General features: G+C 27.2%; 1 protein-coding gene across 3 annotated transcripts in view; it reads right to left on the reverse strand.

Annotated features, from left to right (window-relative positions):
- Positions 1-4004: 4004 nt before the first annotated feature.
- Positions 4005-26228, reverse strand: part of LOC111621444 (ecdysone receptor-like) — a 102653-nt gene continuing 80429 nt past the window's right edge. For all 3 annotated transcript variants that reach the window (XM_023363605.1, XM_023363596.1, XM_023363611.1), the window contains 5 exons: positions 11842-11982; positions 10271-10500; positions 9117-9272; positions 8803-9025; positions 4005-8249 (listed from right to left, as the gene is read on the reverse strand). In XM_023363605.1, coding sequence (XP_023219373.1) covers positions 8008-8249; positions 8803-9025; positions 9117-9272; positions 10271-10500; positions 11842-11982 — 992 coding nt within the window. In that variant the 3' untranslated portion in view covers positions 4005-8007. The remainder of the gene's footprint in view (positions 8250-8802; positions 9026-9116; positions 9273-10270; positions 10501-11841; positions 11983-26228) is intronic.

Below are 26228 nucleotides of genomic sequence, written 5' to 3' on the forward strand. Positions count from 1 at the left end.
CTAATGAACTAATGATGATCTTCAAAACAACTTTGTTAAAGCCATCTCAATTCACTGGCGAAATTCTATGACAAAGGGGATGGAAAAGCTCATCCACAGATATGACAAATTCCTCAATCTTCACAGTAATAATGTTGAAAAGTAACCATGTTTGTACCTAACTTTTGGTAATAAATTCATTTTGTTACTTACACTTGTCTTTGTTTCATGGACCATCAGAAGTTGAAAAAGAAACAGTTCTCGTATCTGTATAATAAATCATTAAAACATCTAGTTTGAGAATTATATTATTATTATTTTAATTATTTTATAGTAAGTAATTTTTCTTCTATTTATGTAATGTTTAATAATCAATAAAATATATAATTACAGTCAAACCTCAATATAATGATAAATTGATATTATACTGACCCTTTTGCATGTTTCTAGCAGTGTCGATATATATGTAAAGCAGACGTCTTCAGCCTTTTTCAGTGGTCGGCATCAGGCTTTTTATCGAAGTGTTTCCAATTAAAAGTTTGGCTAATAAATCTTCGATAAAAAGCCCTATGCTGGCCTCTGAAAGAGGTTAAAAACATTTGCTTTACATGTATATTGACATTGCTGGAAACATGGTAAATGGTCAAATAGTACCAATTTATACAGCAGTTCCATCTAGAAGGAAAAAATTTTTTATGTCTCAATATAGTGTACTAATAATTAGTATCAACCCTTTAAAGTGCCAAAAAATGCTTGCAAATGGATCTTTCTCATAAATATTAGAGAATCTTCAGTATCTGAATTACTACATGTATGATTTTACATTGCAAACCTTACATTCATATGTAGATTTCATTATTATGTATAATTCTTATTGCTCAGAGTTCTTCAGTCTAGTACCAATTTCAGAGATGAACAAATGGCAACAATAAATTGAGGTTTGACTATATGAAGCGTGCAATGCCATAATGTTGTAAATGCCAAATAACCAACAAACTTTTCAGCAGGAGAGGTGTAAAACATTTTTTCTAGTGAATGAATAATTTCAATTTTACAATAAAATAGTAAAAAACTCACTAGGTTACAAATTCTCTGGAATATCAAAATGATGTAAATATAAGCTGTAACATTTTAAGTGCCAAAAGTCTCACAACTTGCACTTTGGCACTTTAAACGTTATGGCGTCACATAAATTCAACTTCATAATATAACCACTTACAGTGCCACTGTTGCCACAATATTTTTGTGCACCAGAAAACATTGCATTTAGTATTCAATTCTTCAATAAAACATATTTAGAGAAAAATGACATTTAAAACATTATGGCATTGCACACGTCATATATAGTTATGAATTAGTTATAAATAGAACACAAGTTTTTCTTTAAAGAATGCATTTAGAAACATTTTCAAATAAAATTATAAATCGTGAATGTATATTTTCTGGAAACAGAATGGGTCCAAATTGCAAATATGGATATGAAAATATTGAAAAAATTCAGACCTAAAACTGTTAATAAAAAAAATCCAAAGACAAGATTGAAGGACTTTGAAAGTTAATTGAGTAAGTAAGTTCTATTTAACTTCTTAAAAACTAAAAATAGTTTGTAATTATAAATTAATTATACGTTGAGTTGAAAATATGATGAAATATCTATGAAAAAGAATCAAAGAGTAATTCTCCATATTTCATTTTGATATAAAATTGTACTCTTTGGTTTCTGCCACTACTAAAATATTAGAAAACTTTATATAATAATATTGCATTTTAAATGTATTTTTGGTTTCACAATTTATTGTTAAGCAGTAGTACATAATGTTGCAAGATAATTAAACCAAGTATTTTCTTATACAGATGATTATCATTTTAAAATTTGTAAATTTAGAATAAGACAATTAAAGAATTAATATAACATGCAAACTTTTATGATTTCCAACATTTAAATTAGCTTAGTCAAATTGCTAATTTCTAATTAGACAGTTACTTACAATCATTTGTTTAGTGCAAAAACAGATTCATTAAATGTAATAGTTACTGATGCAAAAAATGTAACACTTTTAACCCTTCCTGATATTTATCAGGCAGATCATTTAGTGTCTACTTGGGAAGTTGCCATGCAGTGTGATTTATTGTTGTTTGCTTACGTCAGTAATGTTAACGTGCCGTCGAACGTGAACATCAGATGCATCTAGCTAAGAAATGAAGCCAACTATATAATCTGTTTAATGTGAAACTGACTTTTGTTTGAAATTTCTCAGTTCTGTTTGAATCAATGGAAGAAACCTATCAATCTAGAGTACAATGTTTTGGTCTAATGGTAGAAGCTCAACCACCTGCAATGCTTAGCAATGCCAAATTCCACAATTTATTCATAATTAGCTTAATTCTTGCCCAAGATAATCCAGATTTTAAATGTTTGTACCTTGTTTTTTTATTAAATTTATCCTTTTTAATACTGTATTTAGTTATTATTTTACATACAGGGTGGCTATAAAGTCTGGAAATGTAGGCAAATATACACAATTAGTGGTTATCATTATTACATTAAGATACATAAAACATTCAGTTGCTGTCCCTTAGTAAAGCGTAGCAGCCATGTAAAATCACAAGTACATTTATGATATAAGTAATAATTTTTTCCCAGATTTCATAACCCTTCTGTATTACTGTATTATTTTAAACGTTTCTCTTAGCAATGAATATAATCATTTTTGTTAGAACTACAGTAAAGCAAATAGCACAACCCATAAGATGAATGTAATTATTATTCTGCAATGCAATACTTAATATATAAACAGTAATACATTATCTCTGCTTGTTTTGAATCTATAAATCTATTATTGCATAACTTTAATGTGAAATTAAAGTTATTTATTAAAACACATAAATTAGAAAGTTATTCAATGTTGTTTTATGTTTTTAAGTAGTAACTGCAAAGCTATACAAGGTTAGTATGACGTATCTGTAACTTTCTAATTGAAAAAACAACTAAACAAATTAAAATTTCTAAATTTTTAAAAATTAAATTGTTATTATTACATTTTGCACATTTTTGTTGTAATCCAAGTCTCTAGATCAAGAAATATAAATAATGTCTTTTGTAGATCTAAAAATTACACAAAGAAATGCTCAGTTATATTATCTTGCAATATTTTACTGTTCATTAAAAAATTTAATTTATATATAAAGCTGAGAATCCAACTGCTGTATTGGAATTATCAATAAAAAAAAGTTGGATTGATCTTTTGAGCAGAATTCTTATTTGAAAGCTACTCAATGAGACAAAGCTACCTTACAAAATGATTAGTTTATGCTTTAATGAAACATGAACTAATTAAAATTTTATGAGTTTAGTTCAGTGTTTCTCAACGGGGGTGATATCGCCTCCATGTGGGTGTTTTTCCATATTGAGGGGACGATTAGTAACAATTTATATTTTGGGGGCAAAAAAACAATTTTCTGGGCAATGTAGTAAAACATTATATTAACAATAATTAGATATTTTAGTTGTTTTATCGTACAATAATTAAACAAATAACATTATACTAGTCACTAGGCTATTCAATGCAGTACGAATTTGGCGTTAGCCTTGTCCCTCGAAATCAGAATTTTGTAGTGAATGGGGTGATGATTTGTTATAGGTTGAGAAATACTGGTTTAGTTCAAATGTTTTCATGTTACTGAAGATTAAGGCAAATCTGAAAGTGTTTGAACTGAATTCTTCTGTAAGATTTTTAGTTTATACTTCATTAAAATACCTATATTGTTTTATATAGATTAAATTTATGGAGTTATCTTTACAAAAATAAAGGATGCCTAACACTTTAAAAAAGCTACACACTCTTAAAAGGAAAAATGAACAAAATACTTAGTTTTTGTTTTCAAAAACATTAAGATGTATCCATTTTTTATATAGATAACTCCAATAAATGAATTGAATTATTGGTTTTTTCCTATGATGTCACTATTTTTTGTTTAATTTTGTTTTTTTAAACGTATGTTTAATTTAAAAAAAGACAGCTGACTCCAGTTAGTAAATCTGGCCAGTTTTAATTTGAAAAATATAGAACATCGCAAAAAGATACAGTCAATATCTGTACAACAGTACACCTGTCCAAAGATCTTTCTCCATAGGTGGGTGCCTCTATCCCAGGCTATTTATTTTTAAAGATCTTTACCGCCGATTGCGGTAAGTTTAATTAGAACCCATATCTGTTTATGTGCACGTACATTTGGGTTCGTATAATCTCATACTTGATGTGTTTTATTTCTATTTAATTGAAAAACAAAAAAAAAATGGGAGGAAACATATGTAGCAACAAGTGTGAACTGTGAACAAAACTCATTTCCAAAAATGGACATATTCTTGAAATGAATAGTTTCTCACCAGAGTCAAAATGTTTTCTCGATAAAATGAATGATTATTTTTACAGTAATAACGATGAGAAACTGATCACACAGAACTATGTTCACTTCTGGATTACAGATAAGGATTATCAATGGTGGCTTCCCTCCTCCAATTCTAATTAAAGATTATCTTTTTATTATTATTATTATTATTTACAAGTGTGGAAAATGTGCAAAGTGATAAAATCTCTAGCTTAACGCACAGACTCGAGCAGATGCGCCAGTCGTTGGAAACTGAGCGAGCGCCACTCGAGCTGCACACGTAATAAAACAATTATACAAAGGCACTCGCCAGTTGCCAAAACCACAACTGTACATTTAGTAACTATAATTTTAATATTGCCCATTGTCCACTGTTTCACTCGTACTAGTTATGCCACTGTTTGCAAATCTTATCACCTTAACCGACAGCAAGCACGGCGACAATTTTAAGTACAGTTAAACCCATACAAAGAAGCATGTGGGAAGTGTGCCAGACTAATTTCTAAAAAAGTCAGTCCCAATTCTCCCTCTTTCACCGTAATAAATTTTGAGCAATCGACTCGTACTTTGTGTTTTGGATCTAAATTATTCATTTTAACCGGTTATATACAAAAATGTTTGTTTAGATTTTACGAATCAGAAATGCGTACATATATATCATGGATAGTGTGGCTAACTTCCCACAATTTCTAACAAATTGACTGCAATTTCTGCAATAACTTTGATTGAGACAAATCATTTAGCAATCTTTGCTACATCATCAAACATAACTTTTATTACACACGTTTAAATATTTAATTGCACTCTTTAATTCACAATATGCACTTCAACTCTCTTCTAGCACAGCTGAGAAGAGAAAAATAATAACAATAGGTAATTATTTCAGTAAACAAACAGTAATTACAAAAGTTCTACCTTATTAAACAGTAAACAGCAATTAAAATAATAATATATTTATATATATTTATATATATATATATAATATTTATCCTTCACCTATAATTCAATAATTCCTCTATTTGCGGAGGAGGGAAGCCTCGTAAACATACATTTTTATATACCTTTCACTCACACTTTTCCATTGTACACTATATTGTTAGTACTAACTCTAAAAGGTACACATATATTACAACGACAACCTGTTACCCGAAACATTCTCGAATTTTAAGGCATTTGTCTTTTTTTTTTTTTTTTTTTAATTATAGTCGTTTTTCTTTTTGTACCCAAAGATTATCTTTTATCACAATTTATTATCCGTCATCAGAATAAATACACAACTTATACACTCACTTTGCCTGAGACAGCTAAACCCTGCCATTTATTATTTTTTACAACGAAAGATCAGTTATAGCAAAGCTCACCGTGAAAATTTCTAGCGGCTGGTCTGAGAAATGAAACAAAAAAATAATAATAAAACAAAAATAAAACAAAAAATAAGTCCATGTGATGATAATGGTTGGCATATATATATATCTCGATATACACACACAGAACATGATGGTATCTACAGAAGATGAATTTGTAGCAGGTACTTTGCAAGTGATATTCTATCATAGATACCCGGTCATGCCGTAGGAAGGAGAGAGAACCCCAATATTGTCGCTGCAGAGGAAATAAAAGACCAGAAGTAATATAATGCTTTATATAACGGTAATATTCAACAATATTTTTTGTAACAAGTACGAGTAATTGGAACAATAGTATATGGTTGATCTTCAGCACAGATAACATATGAGTACTGTGATTAATATTCTCTCTATAATTCTATTACATAAATTTCTATGAAAGAACCACAAAAATGAGTACTTTACAATTTGATTTCTCCATTTGGAAAATAAGCTTTTTTTTTTAATCTTCTTTTTATCACATCATAAAATTAAAAAATTTTTAATAACTGGATTTGTGCTCGATTGTGATAATGTATCCCTCTTATATATATAATACATACTTTTTTTAATTCTTGAGAAGAGAAAATTATACGATACCTCAGCTATAGAATAAGATATAAAATACGATCTTGAAGTTTAAATGCGGCATGATCTTGAAGATAGATATATAGAGATAGAATAGATTAATTGATGTGTCGAGGGAGGATTTTCTAACGTGTGGTTTCCGAACGAGACTTTGGCCAGTGGAATTTTAATCTATTTTGTATCTTTTGAATTTTTTTTTTTTGTTGGTAATTGCAGAGCCCATCCATATTTTGCAATAAACTTTAGTACAACAGAAGGAAGAAACAACAGTGACCACATGACACTAAAGACATTGTGTTTACAATTTTATGGGATATAGGCTAGTGGGTTTTTCCTTTAAATCAAATACTCCAGACTACTAAACTACTGCTACATCTAAATCTGAGGTTTATGTATAAATCTCTAGAAATTTCATCCCCAGTAATATATATTTATATATAATATATATATATATATATATATATGTCGTATTGTATGTGTATGTGTGTTATGTGTATGTATGTGTTTAAATGTTCCATGTTTGTGTGTTTCATTTCAAATATAATGATCAACCCAACAGGGGCATACCACATTTTTCTCCCAATTTCATGTTCAACAAATTAAAACATACACAGATCAACAACTTTTTAACGAAACAATGCTTCCTGGGAAGTTGGCTGGATGAATACACGAGACTGCTCACAGAGCTAAAATATACTTTCTCTTTCCCTATAAGACAAAAAATGAAGGACCCATTTGTGTATAAACTTCAGAAGCATGTAACAAAAGAAAAAAAAAAACACATGTGATACTGAGGTACCATATACAAACATATCACATGACTTTAAAGAAAGACACGCACACCTTTATAATAAATCAGAAATAACATTGTTTCCCATCCCAAGACCCTTGGGTTCAATTAGCAATAGTTATAGAGCAATTTTTTAAGCTGCACATTTTCTGCACATGCAGATCCATTTTTCTTTCCGGTGTTTGGACACAGTCTAAATATGTACTATCCACAGCGTTCCGATTACTCTCGTAATAATCGCATTCGTATGATAAGTGGGCAAATTGCCAAAGTCTTTTTTGATTGGTGATTCCGTAACACAGACCAATATTATTTTCACTTTGTGGGATGACAAGCACCATTCGTTTTCAAATGTTCTTCCTCCTCTTCCTCGAAAGGGCGGGAGAATATTTCTTTCAGATCGTTGGCGGTAATCCATTAAATGGTGATATCGCCGCCATTGGCCGATCGCTGTCAGGTGCCATCACAGGTACAGTTTATAATAATCTTGTGCGTTGCCTACCACATGCAACCTGTCTAAACTTGATGGAAAGGTTAATATTAAGTGACACTCCCAGAACAATATGTGAGAATGAAGACATCACAACCATTGGAGCAAGAGACACCTGAAGGATCGGCCATGAGCCAAATGTGCAAAGACTGTGATGGCACCCTTTTGCATATTTTGACAGTTGTACTGTCAACCATCTTATAACACAAATACTGCAGCACCAAAATGTAAAACTTGGAGAATTTGACATTAACACTGTTATGCAGATGTCGTGTACACTTTGGTTACAGCAATTGCGGTGGCGCTGATGACTGACGACGGAATGAGGATGAGAGCTGGAGACAAGAAAGTCGATGGAATGATACTATTTGTTACATAGCTTTTTCTTATCCTTGAATGTCCCAAATTTCTGCCAAGAAAGGTGGTAATTTCTTGTTTTGAACTTTTAACGAAAAGCATAGTTCAGAGTTCATATTACCAAGGGTACGTAGTTCTGTCAAGATGGAAAGGAGACGTGCAAAATAATTTTTTCCGGGGAGCCTATGATTGTCAACATAAGCCCTAAGAGTATCAATATAGAATTCTTGTATACCTTCCACTTTAGACGGTTCCATGAGACATGGTCTCTCTGTAATAAAAGACATTTCAATTTATCAATAACAATCAAATTAAAATACTGATAAATAATTATTTACAATTTTCTAAAAAGACAAGGAAAAAAAGGAATCCCAAAGTGTGCTACAAATGCACATGGGGAAAGAGGCTTATAGCTCTCCCTATTCATGGTACAGCCAGAGAAGTTAGTGTTATTTTATCCCAAGATCACCCTCCAAGTATCCATTTGAAAGGAGACCAAGACAGACCTTGGACCCATATAGATTGTAATGGACAGAAGCCAATCACTACTGAGATTTGATCCTAACTTGTCTTTTCAGTAGTCCAGTGCTGTATCACTAGACCACAACAGGGCCAATTCTTGTATAGAAAAAAGAATAGTTTCAATATTGAATATTCATGTGTCTCTGAAGAAATTGGTATCATTTAACTAGTCAAGAAATATTAACAGCTCAACAGGTATTTTTAGTAAAAATGCTTTAAACTCACTTTCATAATTAATTGTCTTCTTAATCATAAGAGAATTAACATTATATAAATACTTAAATAACAAAATAATTTCTTACCGGAAAAAATAACAATAGCCGTCAACAGTGCATATTCCGCATTGTCAACTTTCATGAGACACATTTTCCTACAGAAATGGAAGATGGCATCTGCAGATTCTCCCATACTGGCACTTCGATAATTCTCTCTGGTATATGGCTGGTTATTGGCAAAAACAATGGAATCTGTTTTAATGTCATATTTTCTTGCTGTTCTTAACATCATGACTTCACTGGAACATGCCTAAAATATCAAAACAATTCTCACAATTGTCAAAAAGCAAACAATTTGTAAACATTTGTTTATGTTTACAAATTGCAAAGGGTCAACAAACCTTTAACAACGTGATTTGATCTTCCCTTAAAAGGGTATCAAATCCTGGCACTCGTTTTGAAAATTCGACAATAAGTTGGACTGTGAGAATGGTTATTTCTGTTATGTGCTGAAACCTTTTTAGGCTGTCTTCTTCCGTATCTCCCAGAGGAAATGCCTAGAAGATAGAAAATTTATAACTATATTTATAACAAACAAGAATATTATTCACTGTTTTTCTGTTAAAGTGTGATTATAACATAATTAAAAAATAAATAATACATGTTAATTGTTATAACAGTGCAATATACCAGTAATGGTTTTTGTTCACTCTTTATAATCTAATACATTTTCAATTCTTAGAATAAAGTCTCAAACACTAAATAAGAATACATTTGATTAACTAAAGAAATTTCAATTTAACACTACATGAAATTTAAAGTTTTGAAAACATTTGTCCTTACACATAATTGAACTCTGTTCAAATGAAACTTCATGCTCAGCTGTGACATTTGAGTATAGTTAATCAAAAATGTCTCTAAAGCTCCAAGAAAAACAGAAACTATAAAAATGCTTTCAAACAGACATTATATTGCTTCTGGCCAAGAGTTTCTCATCATTACTTGCACTGAATCACTCTAAGGAAGTTAAAACAAATTTCCTAATTCTTGATACTGCATTGTCAGAATTGACATTTGCTGCTCTAATAAAAATCATCTTTTTAAATAAATTTATCAAACAAGTTTGATAACTTTATTTAAAAAGATGATTTTTAGTATAATACATCTATCCATAGATTTGCTAGAAAATTTTCCAATGTTATATCACAATTAAGTGTAATCAANCCAAACAGTGCAAAAATCAAACTTGCATATATCACAATGAATGAATTCCCCACAATGAAATTCAATGTGCCAATTATCAATAATGTTTGAAAGTTTATCATATAACTGGTAATAAAAAAGTATGTAAATTTCTAAAATTCTTATAATAGAATATTAATTTCCTCCAAACAATGACTGAACTTAATACGTAAATAATTTTCCTATTTATCACATTTATACAAATACCAAACTAGATTTTATGTTGATTTAATGAGAGTCAGAGTATTACTTTCAATTTCAAATCATATTCTTTTAGCATTTTTTAAATTCCCTTAGAAAGTTACAAACTAACTGTGATTTTTCTGAAGTCATCTTCAGATGGTGATTCAAATTCCTCTTGAAAGAAGACTAGTTTTTGGATAACTTCTTCTTGATCTGATCTCAGAGGATTTAAATCTGATGGTTTCTCCTCCTTGATTTCAATACAAGGACTGTCCTTAGTTGTACTGTTGGGTCTGTCCTTTTCCTTTTGAACCCTTTTTGATTCTCTTTTGATGGCACATTGATATTCTGGTACAACACCTATTAATAAAATTATATATTTTAGAAATTAAGCATAATTTAAGCAAGACATTAATATATAATTATAAATACTTTGAGTAAATCACAAAATATGAGAAAAATTATATAATTGTGTCATGCAAAAACTAACTCATTTTCTACTTAAATAGGGCAAATATTTCTTGCAAAATTTTCTAAAGACAATTATTTCATATTTGGCAAATTCTTTTGGAAGTGAGTGTAGTAATTTCAAAATAGATACAAAATTCTAATTAATAAACTGTTAAACCACAATCAGTTTATAACTCCCAAAGTACAACCTTGTTATATAGGTATATTCTATTGTTATACTATAGCAGTTTTAGGTTTAAGCAACTTGGGTTTCACTGAAGTTATTCAAACACATTAACTGATGTTTGGGCCACCTTATATTTGCATGTCGATATTTGGTCTTAGTACTTTCCTTAGATCCTAGACTTTGTGCTGTAATGAGTATCGTGCAATAAATAGAACTACCTCGTACATATTTGATTCCTCTGAACCAATTTCCTTAGAGGAATGGAGTTCTGTGGTTTGTAATGCACGGGATCCATAGAAATTATGTGCAAATATAGACTCAGAATAAAAATATTAGTAATGAGCAAAGATGCATTCTCAAAGGAGTTCAAGGCCCCCATGATACATAAGTTATATAAAAGGACCTTGCAAATTGTACTTGCCTAGCCAATAAAACCATTACTAGTTATAACATGTGAGATTCATGCTTAAGTTCATTTTTCAATTAAAAATTTTGAAAAAGTTAAAATATAGACTTTACCAAATGATAGTGATAATGTTCTGCTCCAGTCAAAATGAATATAGATATAATTTAAAAGATTGTTCCAATGTTCCAAACAAACACTGCATAACTTGTAGATTTTTTCATATATTAAATAGGATTTGTAGTTCTGCTGACATTAAAGAAAAAATCACATCTCTGGTATTGAATCTTTAATAATATCTTGTCATATAAATCATTCTCTATGATGATTGTAAACAAGCATGATTTAGAAACTAAAATAATTGCTGTTTATATCAATGGTCTATTAAGATAATTACTTTTGAGATTTTTAATGGATTTAATGTGTTATGTATCACTTTCCTCATATATCTGTTTAGTAAATGGGCCTTGAGATTGGCAAGTCATTCTATTTGCAAGCAGAATTGTAAATAGCTTAAAATACTTCTAATACTTATTAAGTTTATCAAAATAATTTTTTAAACATTAATTTTTACAGTTAGTTTCCAAAATGTAGAAGGTCCTATACCGATTAGTGACAATAACTAAGATTGCTAAAAGTAAATAGGTGTACTAATACTTACATTCTGGCCGCATTCCGACACTGAGACACTTTTTGAGCCTACATTCTTGGCACTTTCTACGCATGTACATATCGATCTCGCAATTATTCCCATATTTGCATTGATATACGGCATTTTTGGTTATACTCCTTCGGAAGAAACCTAAATCACAGAAAAAAATAAAATACAAATGAGTGCGACTTCTTTTAAATTGGTCAACGTAAATTATCCGAAAGCATTTTGTTGCAAAACTATATATTTAATATGCCTCGTAAGTGAGAATTTTTTAAAAATTAATTTTAAGTAAAAGAAGAATAAGGTTTTAGAAGAATTCTTAAATATGATATTTATAATCATAAATTCATATGTATATATATAAATATTTTTAATGGGAGTTTGCCAAAATCATCCAAGTGCCAAAATTTTTAACTTATTTCTCATCAGCTTTACTATTTCTAAATTTAAACAAATATTTGAATAGTTTTATAAAAATCCTTTCCTATTGTTCTGAACAATATTTTTAAAACTTTCTAACATAGAAATATTTTTATATAAATAATGCAAAATTCAACATTTTGAAAAAGTTTCCCATTAATCAGAAATGAACTTACAATTAAAAAACCAAAATTATTTAAACATTTAATTAATTTAATTATGATAAGCTAATAAAAATGTATTTTTTTTTTAATTGCTTATTTTGAAATTTTAACGTTTACAGGTAACCCCCCGTATAACACGGCACGTCTAATAGCACGGATTCGCTTTAACACGGTTCGAGAATTGGATAAAACCCTTGTACAACATGAAATGTACAGTAATAAAAACTATTAAAACCAAAATTAGGGAAATTCTCGTACAACAGTTCAATAAACGTGATAAAGCTTTTAAGTGCAAAAGATACCTCATTTGGTATTTTTCATTCGAGCGCGTACATACTATCAGTTTACGAAAATTATGCAGAAAAATCGATTAGTACTTAAGTATGTAAATTTTCTTTTCCTGCCTTCTGTTGATATGTGTGGTCCTTCTCGAAACTTGTTTCAGTATTGCCAGAACTCGACGCTTCTACTTTTGGTGTTGCTAGATGTTTTCCCTTGTTCCATACTTGCTTAGCACCATATAAGGAAATTTATAAAGATCTTTTAACTAAAAGTAAGCAATCTAAAATAACATATTTTTTGCAAAAGGTAGAGCATGGATCTGAAAATAATGCAGAAAATGCTCAGAGGATAAGGATATCTTGCCAAAAGAAAACGCCCTCGGTTAATAGTGCTTAGTGATGACGAAGAAAACATTGTTTAATTTATATTAATATGTATTGCTTAAGAAAATTTTAATAAAGATATTTATCTTAATTATGAAAATATAATAGCATGTTTTTTAATTTTTGGAACCTAACCCCCCTTTTCGTACTAGTTCTTTGTTTCGTATAACATGGATTTGCATAACACGGCAATTTTTTGGAACGTAACTCCCGTGTTATACGGGGGTTACCTGTATTTAAAAACATTAAATAATATTCTTATGTCAGTTAATATAACTGAAGTAGTGTTCTGCAGAGCAGTTACTAATCAGTAAAAGATAGATTCTATACTTTCATACTTCAGAGGAAAATAACACCATTTTTATAATATGCAGTTTCATATATAATTATCACTTTCAAAATTTATAAATTGGCCATTTATGCTCGTAACAACAGCATGTGACATTTACATATTTATAATAATAATAATAATACAGACAAAAATTGAAAATAATTACACAAAAGCAAATCAAATTCAGTTTTAGTTATTAAGAAATAGGGATATAACAATTTTATATCATCATTTCATTGAATTAAATCATCATATATGCACATAATACTGAAAGCAAAATGTTTTATTTTGTGTGCTTGGGGAACAAAAGAATGAATCTAAGAAAAATTAGACTTAATTTAAATGTAGAATTCTTTCCAATTTTAGCAGAAGAACAAGTGAAAGCCAATTTTAAAAAACTTTAATAAATTATTGGTACTTCTCACTATATAGCATTAGTTAATAATAATTGCCAGTGTTTTCATTTGCACAAAAGCATCATCAAAGTGTAAATCAAACATGTAATTCTGTAGGAAAAAAAATTTGTTTTCTTACAAGATTTTTTTTATTGAACAAATAGTGAAGATATAATTAGTTTTATCATTTCTATTTGACTTCATCAAATCTGTAGCACAAATCAGAATAATTCATCTGATATGCAACTTGTCATATAATTAATAAAACTTAAATCCATTGATAAGTAATATAATAAAATACTACAACAATTGAAATATTCTAACACTTTGATATGAAATATTCCAAAATCATTCTGGCAAAGTAAATATCACATAAATGACATTAAAATTAAAAACTTTGCTTTTTTCATAACACTATTCAAGTCCTAATTTTTTAAAATTAAATGTGTGTACTGTGGCACAAAAACTCAAAAAGTTTTGCCAGATCTACTATAGATCATAAGGAACTATACTATTTTCACTTTAATTTATCATTATTATGTCAAGTAGTAATAAAATTTATTTATAAGAATATTTAAATGTAATTGTTAGCATGTTAAATTTTTATTTAAATTAACCATTACTGTTTAAAATGTTTCTTTCTACAGCATCGTGTATATAGCCTTTGCCCAATGATGCTTCCACCAAATAGCAATTTAAACATATTAATTTAAAAATTTTTAAAATTTCTGCATAAATACATGCATTTCCATGTTTACTAACAATTATTTGAATAATTTGTGACAATTTCTGATGCTGTTTTAACTGAATAGTATATTTGATCTGCATGTTTTTTCAATAAACTCATTAATCATATTTATTTAATTCTATTCATGTATGAATAGAAATTCATAATTTAAATTTAAATATAACATATGTTTGTACAAAAAACAATAATATTACGTTGCAAATGATAAATGGCCTATAAATCTTACCTAAAGGGAACAATACAGCTTTTATAACTCAAAACCATCTCATATATCTTTATTACTAGAATTCTGTATCTTATGATAGAAAATATATAGTTTCTAAAATAGAATATATATTATAATTTATGGATTTTCAAACTTCTGAGCCCAAACTTTGGTTTATAAGATCATCATTGCATATCTTCCATCTTTAATTATATTGTTCCATAATATTTGTCATTCAATACAAATAAATAAGATCTAAAATTACCGGTTGAAAGAAGAAAAAACAGAAATTTGCTAATTTCAAAGCTATTTCCAGAAAATTCAAAGAAAATCTGATTAGCCAGCAACCAATTACAAAATTTAAACCTTTTTAAGAATATTTATTTTTTGAGCTAACCAGTACTTACAATAAATGTAAAATTTTGAAAATTAAAAACTGAAAGAATCATTACAGAAATAAAGAAGTGGCATTTGATGAGATATCTCTGATTTCTTTGTCATATGACAGAAATTTGCTAATGGATAGCATCTACTATGACTTGATGTCTATAAATGACAATGATATTAAAAGATGTCATTTGATCATTATTTTATTTTCAAAAAAGACAGTGTGGCCAGATAGGCGTTTTTCAAGCATCTTAGAACAAGAACAAACAAAACAAAAAAAAAGAGAGTTAGTTAAACAATAAACAAGATGCAAGCTGAAAAAAAAATTATATATATATATGTCGTATTGTATGTGTATGTGTGTTATGTGTATGTATGTGTTTAAATGTTCCATGTTTGTGTGTTTCATTTCAAATATAATGATCAACCCAACAGGNTATCGCTTAAGAAAATTTTAATAAAGATATTTATCTTAATTATGAAAATATAATAGCATGTTTTTTAATTTTTGGAACCTAACCCCCCTTTTCGTACTAGTTCTTTGTTTCGTATAACATGGATTTGCATAACACGGCAATTTTTTGGAACGTAACTCCCGTGTTATACGGGGGTTACCTGTATTTAAAAACATTAAATAATATTCTTATGTCAGTTAATATAACTGAAGTAGTGTTCTGCAGAGCAGTTACTAATCAGTAAAAGATAGATTCTATACTTTCATACTTCAGAGGAAAATAACACCATTTTTATAATATGCAGTTTCATATATAATTATCACTTTCAAAATTTATAAATTGGCCATTTATGCTCGTAACAACAGCATGTGACATTTACATATTTATAATAATAATAATAATACAGACAAAAATTGAAAATAATTACACAAAAGCAAATCAAATTCAGTTTTAGTTATTAAGAAATAGGGATATAACAATTTTATATCATCATTTCATTGAATTAAATCATCATATATGCACATAATACTGAAAGCAAAATGTTTTATTTTGTGTGCTTGGGGAACAAAAGAATGAATCTAAGAAAAATTAGACTTAATTTAAATGTAGAATTCTTTCCAATTTTAGCAGAAGAACAAGTGAAAGCCAATTTTAAAAAACTTTAATAAATTATTGGTACTTCTCACTATATAGCATTAGTTAATAATAATTGCCAGTGTTTTCATTTGCACAAAAGCATCATCAAAGTGTAAATCAAACATGTAATTCTGTAGGAAAAAAAATTTGTTTTCTTACAAGATTTTTTTTATTGAACAAATAGTGAAGATATAATTAGTTTTATCATTTCTATTTGACTTCATCAAATCTGTAGCACAAATCAGAATAATTCATCTGATATGCAACTTGTCATATAATTAATAAAACTTAAATCCATTAATAAGTAATATAATAAAATACTACAACAATTGAAATATTCTAACACTTTGATATGAAATATTCCAAAATCATTCTGGCAAAGTAAATATCACATAAATGACATTAAAATTAAAAACTTTGCTTTTTTCATAACACTATTCAAGTCCTAATTTTTTAAAATTAAATGTGTGTACTGTGGCACAAAGACTCAAAAAGTTTTGCCAGATCTACTATAGATCATAAGGAACTATACTATTTTTACTTTAATTTATCATTATTATGTCAAGTAGTAATAAAATTTATTTATAAGAATATTTAAATGTAATTGTTAGCATGTTAAATTTTTATTTAAATTAACCATTACTGTTTAAAATGTTTCTTTCTACAGCATCGTGTATATAGCCTTTGCCCAATGATGCTTCCACCAAATAGCAATTTAAACATATTAATTTAAAAATTTTTAAAATTTCTGCATAAATACATGCATTTCCATGTTTACTAACAATTATTTGAATAATTTGTGACAATTTCTGATGCTGTTTTAACTGAATAGTATATTTGATCTGCATGTTTTTTCAATAAACTCATTAATCATATTTATTTAATTCTATTCATGTATGAATAGAAATTCATAATTTAAATTTAAATATAACATATGTTTGTACAAAAAACAATAATATTACGTTGCAAATGATAAATGGCCTATAAATCTTACCTAAAGGGAACAATACAGCTTTTATAACTCAAAACCATCTCATATATCTTTATTACTAGAATTCTGTATCTTATGATAGAAAATATATAGTTTCTAAAATAGAATATATATTATAATTTATGGATTTTCAAACTTCTGAGCCCAAACTTTGGTTTATAAGATCATCATTGCATATCTTCCATCTTTAATTATATTGTTCCATAATATTTGTCATTCAATACAAATAAATAAGATCTAAAATTACCGGTTGAAAGAAGAAAAAACAGAAATTTGCTAATTTCAAAGCTATTTCCAGAAAATTCAAAGAAAATCTGATTAGCCAGCAACCAATTACAAAATTTAAACCTTTTTAAGAATATTTATTTTTTGAGCTAACCAGTACTTACAATAAATGTAAAATTTTGAAAATTAAAAACTGAAAGAATCATTACAGAAATAAAGAAGTGGCATTTGATGAGATATCTCTGATTTCTTTGTCATATGACAGAAATTTGCTAATGGATAGCATCTACTATGACTTGATGTCTATAAATGACAATGATATTAAAAGATGTCATTTGATCATTATTTTATTTTCAAAAAAGACGATTTTAAAAAGCTCCATCAATTTTATTAAATTTAATAAAACCTAAATTTGAAATGTATATATAGTCTTCAAAACTTTTTGTATTATACTATACATTATTATTAAAGTTTTACATAAGTATAGTATCAAAAATGTAAATATAAAACTTGCTGTTTATTCTAGTAAATTAGTAATTTTTTCTTTAATAAAATATATATATTTACTAGAATAAAGTAATAAAAAATACATAAATTAGTGATATATATACGGATACCAGTAATAACATATATGATGATATAATTGAATAAATATATGTAATTTTTTAACCTACTGCAATATTGAATTCTTTGGATATAAGTATTATAATTCACTAGAGTTTATGGTATTATGGAATTTGAAGAGAATAATTTACAGATTCCATGTAAACTGAAAACATGCTTTAAAAACCTGTCTCTAGGTTCTAACCTCCAATTAAATATAACTATGAATTTTATAAGAAAATATAAAATCTTACTTTTAATATTTAATTAAATCTTACTTTTAATATTTCACGCTATTTTGTTTCTTCTTTACAAGAAAAGAAAACATTTTAAAATTAAAATCTTTTCAACTTAAAAAACTGAATTTATGATGATGATCATCATCATAAATTCGGTTTTTTTGAAAACAACCAAAAATTCAGATAAAAATATTTTTTTACACCAAAATATGTCTAAAGTGTTTTTATTTGATTGCCAAAAGACCCAAAACTACCATAAAGTAGGTCTTTCAGCAACTATTTCGCTTCTGTAAGAATGAATTTCACTTTGCGTTTTTAGCATCAGTTTGTATACTTTTTTTGTAATTGTAACAATATGTTTGCAACATTTACAAACTTATAAAAGACAATATCAAGAATATATAAATTTAATCCAGTATTTAGGTATTAAGTTCATTTATCAAAAGCCACTTTCTTTAGACCTTGAAAATCCATTCCTTTCTACTCATTAGTCAGTCTCAGACAAAGAAACAACTTAGACAAGATGAGATAATGCATTTTTTAAGGCCTTAGAAGATTAATTGACTATCAGCATATCTTTCTCTTTATTTTAAAGATTAATTTACAAATTAATGTGTATTTGTCTACTTAAATTTCATTCCATCATGTATTCTAGTTAACTAGTGTTTAAATATAAACAAATCAAAATTATTTTTATATTTACATTTTATGTATACATGCAAACTAAATGCTGATTCAAGGGACAATATTGTGGCACCCAGGGCCAATTCAGTTGTCAGCATTCCCATACTTTTGATAAACCAAACTCATTTTAAAAATTATTCATTTGTACTTTCCCAGCTGTTATAAGAACAGAGGGTAAGTATTGCAATCAATCAAAAAATGATTCCCCAAGATTTTTACATTTTTGGACTCAGAACCTTGAAACATCAAGAAATATAAAAAAGTCATGGGGTTTTTTCTGTATGTACGGGATGTTTTTTTTTGTGTGTGTGTGTGTGTGTGTGTGTGTGTCTCTCATTTATTGAATGGGATTGGATTTAATGAAGATTTTACTCATTATTAGCATTTAAAATTTTTTATAAAACTCATCTCTACCCTCTACCCTCAAATAGTACAAAATTTATATAAAGATTTTATAATAATAATACAAAGGTTTTTTAATAAAATGTACTAACAAATGGCACACCACACAATTTTAAATTTTTTTGCCAGAAAACTTACACAACTCATTGCTAGATTTTTAAATTTACAAACGTAATTTGTTAATTTAAAAAAGTTAAAATTATAGTTTTGTTAAAAATAAATTTTTTTTATAGCAAGTTTTTTACTTCTACATCCTGAACCAATGCCTACTTGGCTCATACTTAAAGCAGCACCTGGATATATGTATATACACAGGTACATTTACATGTAGAATCTTGCCAAAATTATTTCCAAGTTATATTCAAATCTTTCAGGAAAAATTCTGTCATTTCCAGCCAACCAAATTTTAACATAGTGTTTAACTTTCTCACAAAAGTTGTAACATCTTATGCATAATGATGCACCTTTTGTAGTGCTAAAAGAATGGAAATCAGAAAGAGTAGGTTGGGACTATATGATGTGAGTGAGCACCTCCCATCCATAATATTAAAACCACTACCGGGTGTGCCTAAATGTGTGGGTGGTTGCATATTCACATAACAGAATTATCTCTTATCTTGAGGAAGCATCCAGGACTTCTTTGATGACCATTTTTAGTTTTCATATTGTGATATTAGAGCATATCCAAATATAAGAATAAATTTTGTAAATCAATTGATGATGATGATACCAAATTTTATTTCTGACATAAATTATATTTGTATCAGGATAATTACCTGTCAAATTTATGTCTTATTTCAAAAATTAAAGAACTCGTTTACCTTCCACTTTGATATGTTTTCATTTTACTCTAACTGTCATTCAAATAAAATATGGTATCTTGTATGAATATACAAGATTTTTGAGAAGTGGAAAAAAAATGTACAATGAAGTGATAAACACAGCACACTGGAAAATGAAATATAATTTGCACATAGTTTAATGAACTACTTGAAACAAATGGCATAAACTATTTGTCATGTTGGGGTGTGGTAACAAATGTACAATCTATAAAACCTATCAATTCAGTTGAGTAAAGATTTAATCTGCATGCATACATGTTTATTATATATGACTGAGTGTATAAGTTTAATACAGTTATAGCCAAATGATAACAAATATTTTTACACTATAAAGATAACTGCACAACTATTCTGCCCAATTTGTTTATCTTGCAATAATAAAAATAAAGCTATTATGGAATGGTAAACAAATTAATATCTTAAGAATGACATTCTCAATCTTTAACAGTCTAAAAAATAATTTATATGATAGCAGATAAAAGATTATGTAGGAAAAAAGGTATTTTCTATTGTATATTCTTATTAAGATGATATTTTAAATCAATACAGAAATGAATATATATTCATATTTACAGTGGAACTGTTCTATAAGACAATGTCACACACAAAGAAGCATTGCTCATTAAGCAGTTTCAAATAGTGCCTTTGACAAAAGTTCTCATTAGTTAAATATAATATTCATTCATAAACAACATTATTTTCATTTTATTAAATTCTTTTGATATTAGAAATGAATAATTAAAAATCATAACTTAATATATATTTACAATATTTATAGCAACAGTTACTTTTTGCTTTACAATAACATATAGCTATTATAAACACCTTTCTTATTTTGTATTATTTGCCCAAAGCTATTTTGTAAAATGATAGCAACTTATGACAGTTATCATATGAAATGGAACTTCAACCTACTAAGTTATTTATAGATTTTATGCATATGTAATTTAAATTTAAAATAAGTTTTTAAATCTAAATTACATGATATATTTTAAATTTAAATGACAGCATATACTTATTTGGGAATGGAGAAGGAACAAAAACCTTGAAATTGTTTTTCATTTTAATAAAACTCAGACATTAATGTAATCAGCCATTTTATTTTGCTGGTGGCTAATTAATATATAAATTCTATAAAATTTAACTAAATTTTTAAGTGAGAATAAAACAGACAAGATTGGGTCCTTTCACATCCATAGCTGTGAGAAATGGGGGGTCCCACCTTTCTTTGAAAGTCATTGAAATATATGAATAAAATTCAATAAAGAATTTTATTCATATATTTCAATGACTTTCATACAATCTATACAACAAATAACATTTTTTACCATTTTATATTACTTTTGTATCACAAAATTTAGAGGTTCTTCTATGTTCAGAACCTGGCCAAATGGTTCTTTTGGATCCCTTCTATCTCAGCCTGTACATGAATATGTATATGTATTCAACCTAATTTGTTACATAAAATTAGAAGTTTTAATTTTGTTATCTCCAGTTTCCTATTGAAGAAACAGACTGAATTGACAGAATAATATCTTAGAAGAAAAGTTCTCATATAGCAAGATATACCAAATATCAATATAAAAGACAAGAAAACAACTAAAATTTGATAAAACCATTGCCATTATGTGATTCAAACCTAATCCCATCAGAAGTCTGCATTTTTACAAACCGAAAGGAAAAATTCATTGTTGTATCATTGTAAGTATCAACAAAAATCAAAAAAATTATGTTATAAGCATAATATTACATAAATCTTGATAAAAATGTAAAATATTATCCAGTAGTCAAGAATTATAGTTTAAAGAAAATGTTTTAAAAAATTAAAGATTTATGCTAAATTAAAAGACTTCCAGAAATGAATGTAATAATTTTTTCAACCAAAAATAAATAACAGCATTTAAAAAAATAGTAATTTTAACTATTTATTAATGGTTATCAAGCGATTGTAAAAATGCCAAGAAAAGTAGGACAACTTTACAATTTGTTGAATTAAAAATAGGACAAATATAAAGAGCTCAAAAAGAAAAAGCTATTTATTAGAGAGTCAAAATTGCAGATTTTGAGACTGAAGTCTGCAGATGGAACAAAATCTACTGCCAAAACTCAAAATAACTACAATGAATGACAGCTAAAAGTCTGATGAATGAAGGATGATTTTTTTATATCAAAAGTCTTTTTAAATGGTGCCATTTAGTATCAAAGATAAAAACCCAATGGATAGGATAAAATATTTCCATAAATCAGATAGTTCATACAAACATTAAAATTCATAATGAACATCTGAGATCATTTTAAAAAGGAATTTTTAACAAACATCAGACATTCAGTAATCTTAACTTATGCTAATGCACTGTAACAGTTTTCTATTCTGTTTAATAAATCAATATAGTAAATTGATATATTTATTATAATGAAACACTATGCATAAAACCAATATCCAGCAGGAACTACAAAAATCTACAAAAGCAAATGTTTTCACCCACTTTGAATTGTCATTGTCAGGCTAAAAGACTTTTGCAGTTCAAATGCAATTCGAACCGCAAACATCTTTTAGCTCTGTACCTAGTTTGAATTGTTGAATTTAATTATTATGTTTACTAATTAAATACTTAATTATTGTAAAATTTAAAATATAGAAGCATCAAAACTTTGTATTGAAACAAGCATTGAATTAAAAACAAAAATTAATTACATTTATTAATAAAATTATTTAGATAAACAGTAAAAAATTTAATATAAAAAATTTGGTTTTAATTTATAAATAACATAATTCAAACTATTAAAAGCATTAATTGAACAGCAAAATCCTAATTAAAAAAAAAATGAAAAACTTGAAGTATCAAAATGTTACTTAAAATATTTTAATTTTAAAAAAATATAATTAATTTTGTTTTTAATTAATGTCCATTAAACTCTTAGAATTTAAATATTTCTAACATTGAGGTCCTAAAAATTCTAATTCAAATATGAAAAATATTCCAAAAATATTTTAACAAATATGTGAATTTCAAAATTTCTTTTGTTTTTTAAAAATCTATAAAGTCTCATTTAATCAAATATAAATCAGATTAACCATCATATATAGAAAGAAAAGGCAAATAAGACTTTTTTCAGATGTTTCCCTTCTTTTTTTTCCTATGTTCTTTAGGCATTTAAGCAAGGATGATCAATGGATACTGATACTATCTATTGTTCACTTTGCATTAATAATAATTAATAAAGTTAATTGCAATTCCACAATTCTTTCTTTATCCTCTTTGTCTATTATGCAAGTTTTATCTATATTTTTCTTTGAGAGAATTAAAAAATCTCAGAATATATCATCCCAAAAATAATTTTTAATAATAATAATAGTGTGTGCATGTAGGTGTATGAGTATTCATATGTACAGTACATACACATTGGGTATTTGAAAATTAAAAATCCTTACAGACTTTGTAATAATGCAAATAATTTAAGTCATTTGCAAAAGTTATGCTAGATTCTTTGACTTTTATATTGATATAATGTCTAATAGATTCTTGCATTATATAAATAATTTAGAAATACCTCAATTCTTAATCTAATTCAAAAACAAATATGAAACTCTGCTCACAAATTATCAATGGCAAATTATATCAAATTTGTCAAAGATACAGGAAAAAAAGAAAATATATTGATACAAAATGATTACTTTAAATGTTACATTTACTTATATAATTTTTAGCAGCCATTATGTTTTAATATGAAACAAAAAAAAAAAAAAACAGAGTTAATAAAATGAGTAATCCTTCTAATTAATTAAAAATTTCATAAAACTTATATATTTTGTGATAATTTAGAAGATAAAATCAATTTCTAATCTGAGATTTCTAGTTTTTTTTACCAGTGAAGACAAATTTATCAATTATAAGCTAGGCTCAATTTGCAATGGAGTTGTGTCAATATAGATGAAAGGACAATAAACAATGCCCTTTCCAAAACTATCCACAAAATATAATTTTTCATGGATTATTATGCCAATTTAAAACTAGATTCTTTAAGGCAGCAAAAGATTCTTTTAAGCAATCATTCAAATCAACTCCCAGTTCAGAATTATATACTTTTGGCTAATAAGTGTTTTACCATTATATAATCAAATATGTCTGTAAAATTACAATTATGAAATCACTCATATGTATATCTCATTTACTATCATCTATGTAACTATATAAAAAAATTGGAATAATTTTAATGCACAGGCTCTTCTATTAATCTAATAATTATTTGATTCAAAACTGCTTTTTTGAAAAGATAAAATAATGATTTAGATATAATGTAATGAAAATGCTTGATTTATTGTTACATAGTACTTAATTAAATGTTAAAAAATACATACTAATTTCAGAGTAATTATGATCATCAAATATATTAATTATCAAATTATTAATTATAATTTACCAATATGCATATTTATGTTACCACCAAAATATTACATCAATATTTAATTTATTTTTAAACTTTTGTTAATATATTCTTCTGTAATTGAGATGTAACTTTATATTAATTTTCTTCTAAATCATAAAAATCATATATTTGTTGTTTATTAGAGTACTGGAAGGCCTTGGGTACAAATAAATTTTGAGACCTTTATTTAAAGCATTAGTAGAAATTTTAAAAATTGAAAAATTATGTCATAATGATGAAAATGTAGCACTGAATGTTGGGGTTATGACTTTTTGAGTTTTAAGGCCTATGCAAGACTATACCAAATGGATACTTTATACACCTGTGCAATAATCTATCACTACTAACAATGCAATATTTGTCAATTTAGAAAAATCTAATAAAAATCTATATCATCTTATCTAATAAATCTATATCATCTTAAATCTTTCTCTTCCTGTCAGAAGTATCTGCACACTTTGTTAAATTGATTCCTAATGAGTTTTTCTTCACAGATCCAAATCAATGTCTACTTAATCTTCTTAAATGAGATTCAATAAGATATTATTTACCTAAAACTACAATTATAGATGCAATATTCATTAATAAACTTATTTATGACAAGAATATCTGAATGCCAAGATCAGTATAATAAATATTGGGATAACAATTTGTGCATTCAATAATTTTACTCTATGTTTAACACCTCTCCACATTACTTCACTTTTCTTTTCTAGACAACAGACTTCATCAATATTAAAATAATTTTTATTTATTGATTTATTAAATCTAACCTTTTTAAGAGATTCAAACCTATCAATTTTGCTTCTAGAAAAGTTCAATTTTTCTTTTTTAATCAAGGGATAAATAGCTGCTCTATCATGTATCAGTTTTATGACTCCAAACTTAGTGACAAAAAACAAAAGGAAAATTTTAACAACATTTAGATTACTATGATTATTTGCAATTCTGACATCTCATATCTCCAGGAATTATTTTCCACATTGTTAGACACTAAAAATATGCCAAAATTAACTAGTTATTTGTCCCTCAGTAGAACAAGTTTTACAGTTACTCTCAAAAAGAATTTAAAGAAATAATTCATCTTTGGAAAAGTAAAAGTTCTAAAAATCCAAGACAGAGCTGACTGTCTTCCAACAGTTGGAATGGACATGTAGAAGACATCAAAATATTTCTATATTAGTCTTAATAGGAAATGAAAAAACCAGTTGTTATTTTTGAATTAAAATTCAAATAATAATTTATTTGTTTTTATACATAATGAAGTTGTTTAATTATGATTATGCAGTAAGTGACAATGATGTAAAATATATAATAAAAATTCTGTATTTATCATAATTAATACATATTAAATTCTAGTTTATAGTAATGAATTCAAAATTTTCAGTACCCAGACACCTTAGCAAACACATTAATAAACTAAAAATAACTCTAGAGAGTTATATTTGTTTAGAATAATTCTCCTGACTTTATTTTACATTAAGTTCATGTAATGCATAAAAATATGAGACACTGTATATATGTGTATAGCATTCTTTTTCAAAATTTGCAATCATGGCACTGAGCAAAAGTA

This window comes from Centruroides sculpturatus, unplaced genomic scaffold, assembly GCF_000671375.1.
Source record: "Centruroides sculpturatus isolate CEXI.00-Female unplaced genomic scaffold, Cexi_2.0 scaffold45, whole genome shotgun sequence".
NCBI lineage: Eukaryota > Metazoa > Arthropoda > Arachnida > Scorpiones > Buthidae > Centruroides > Centruroides sculpturatus.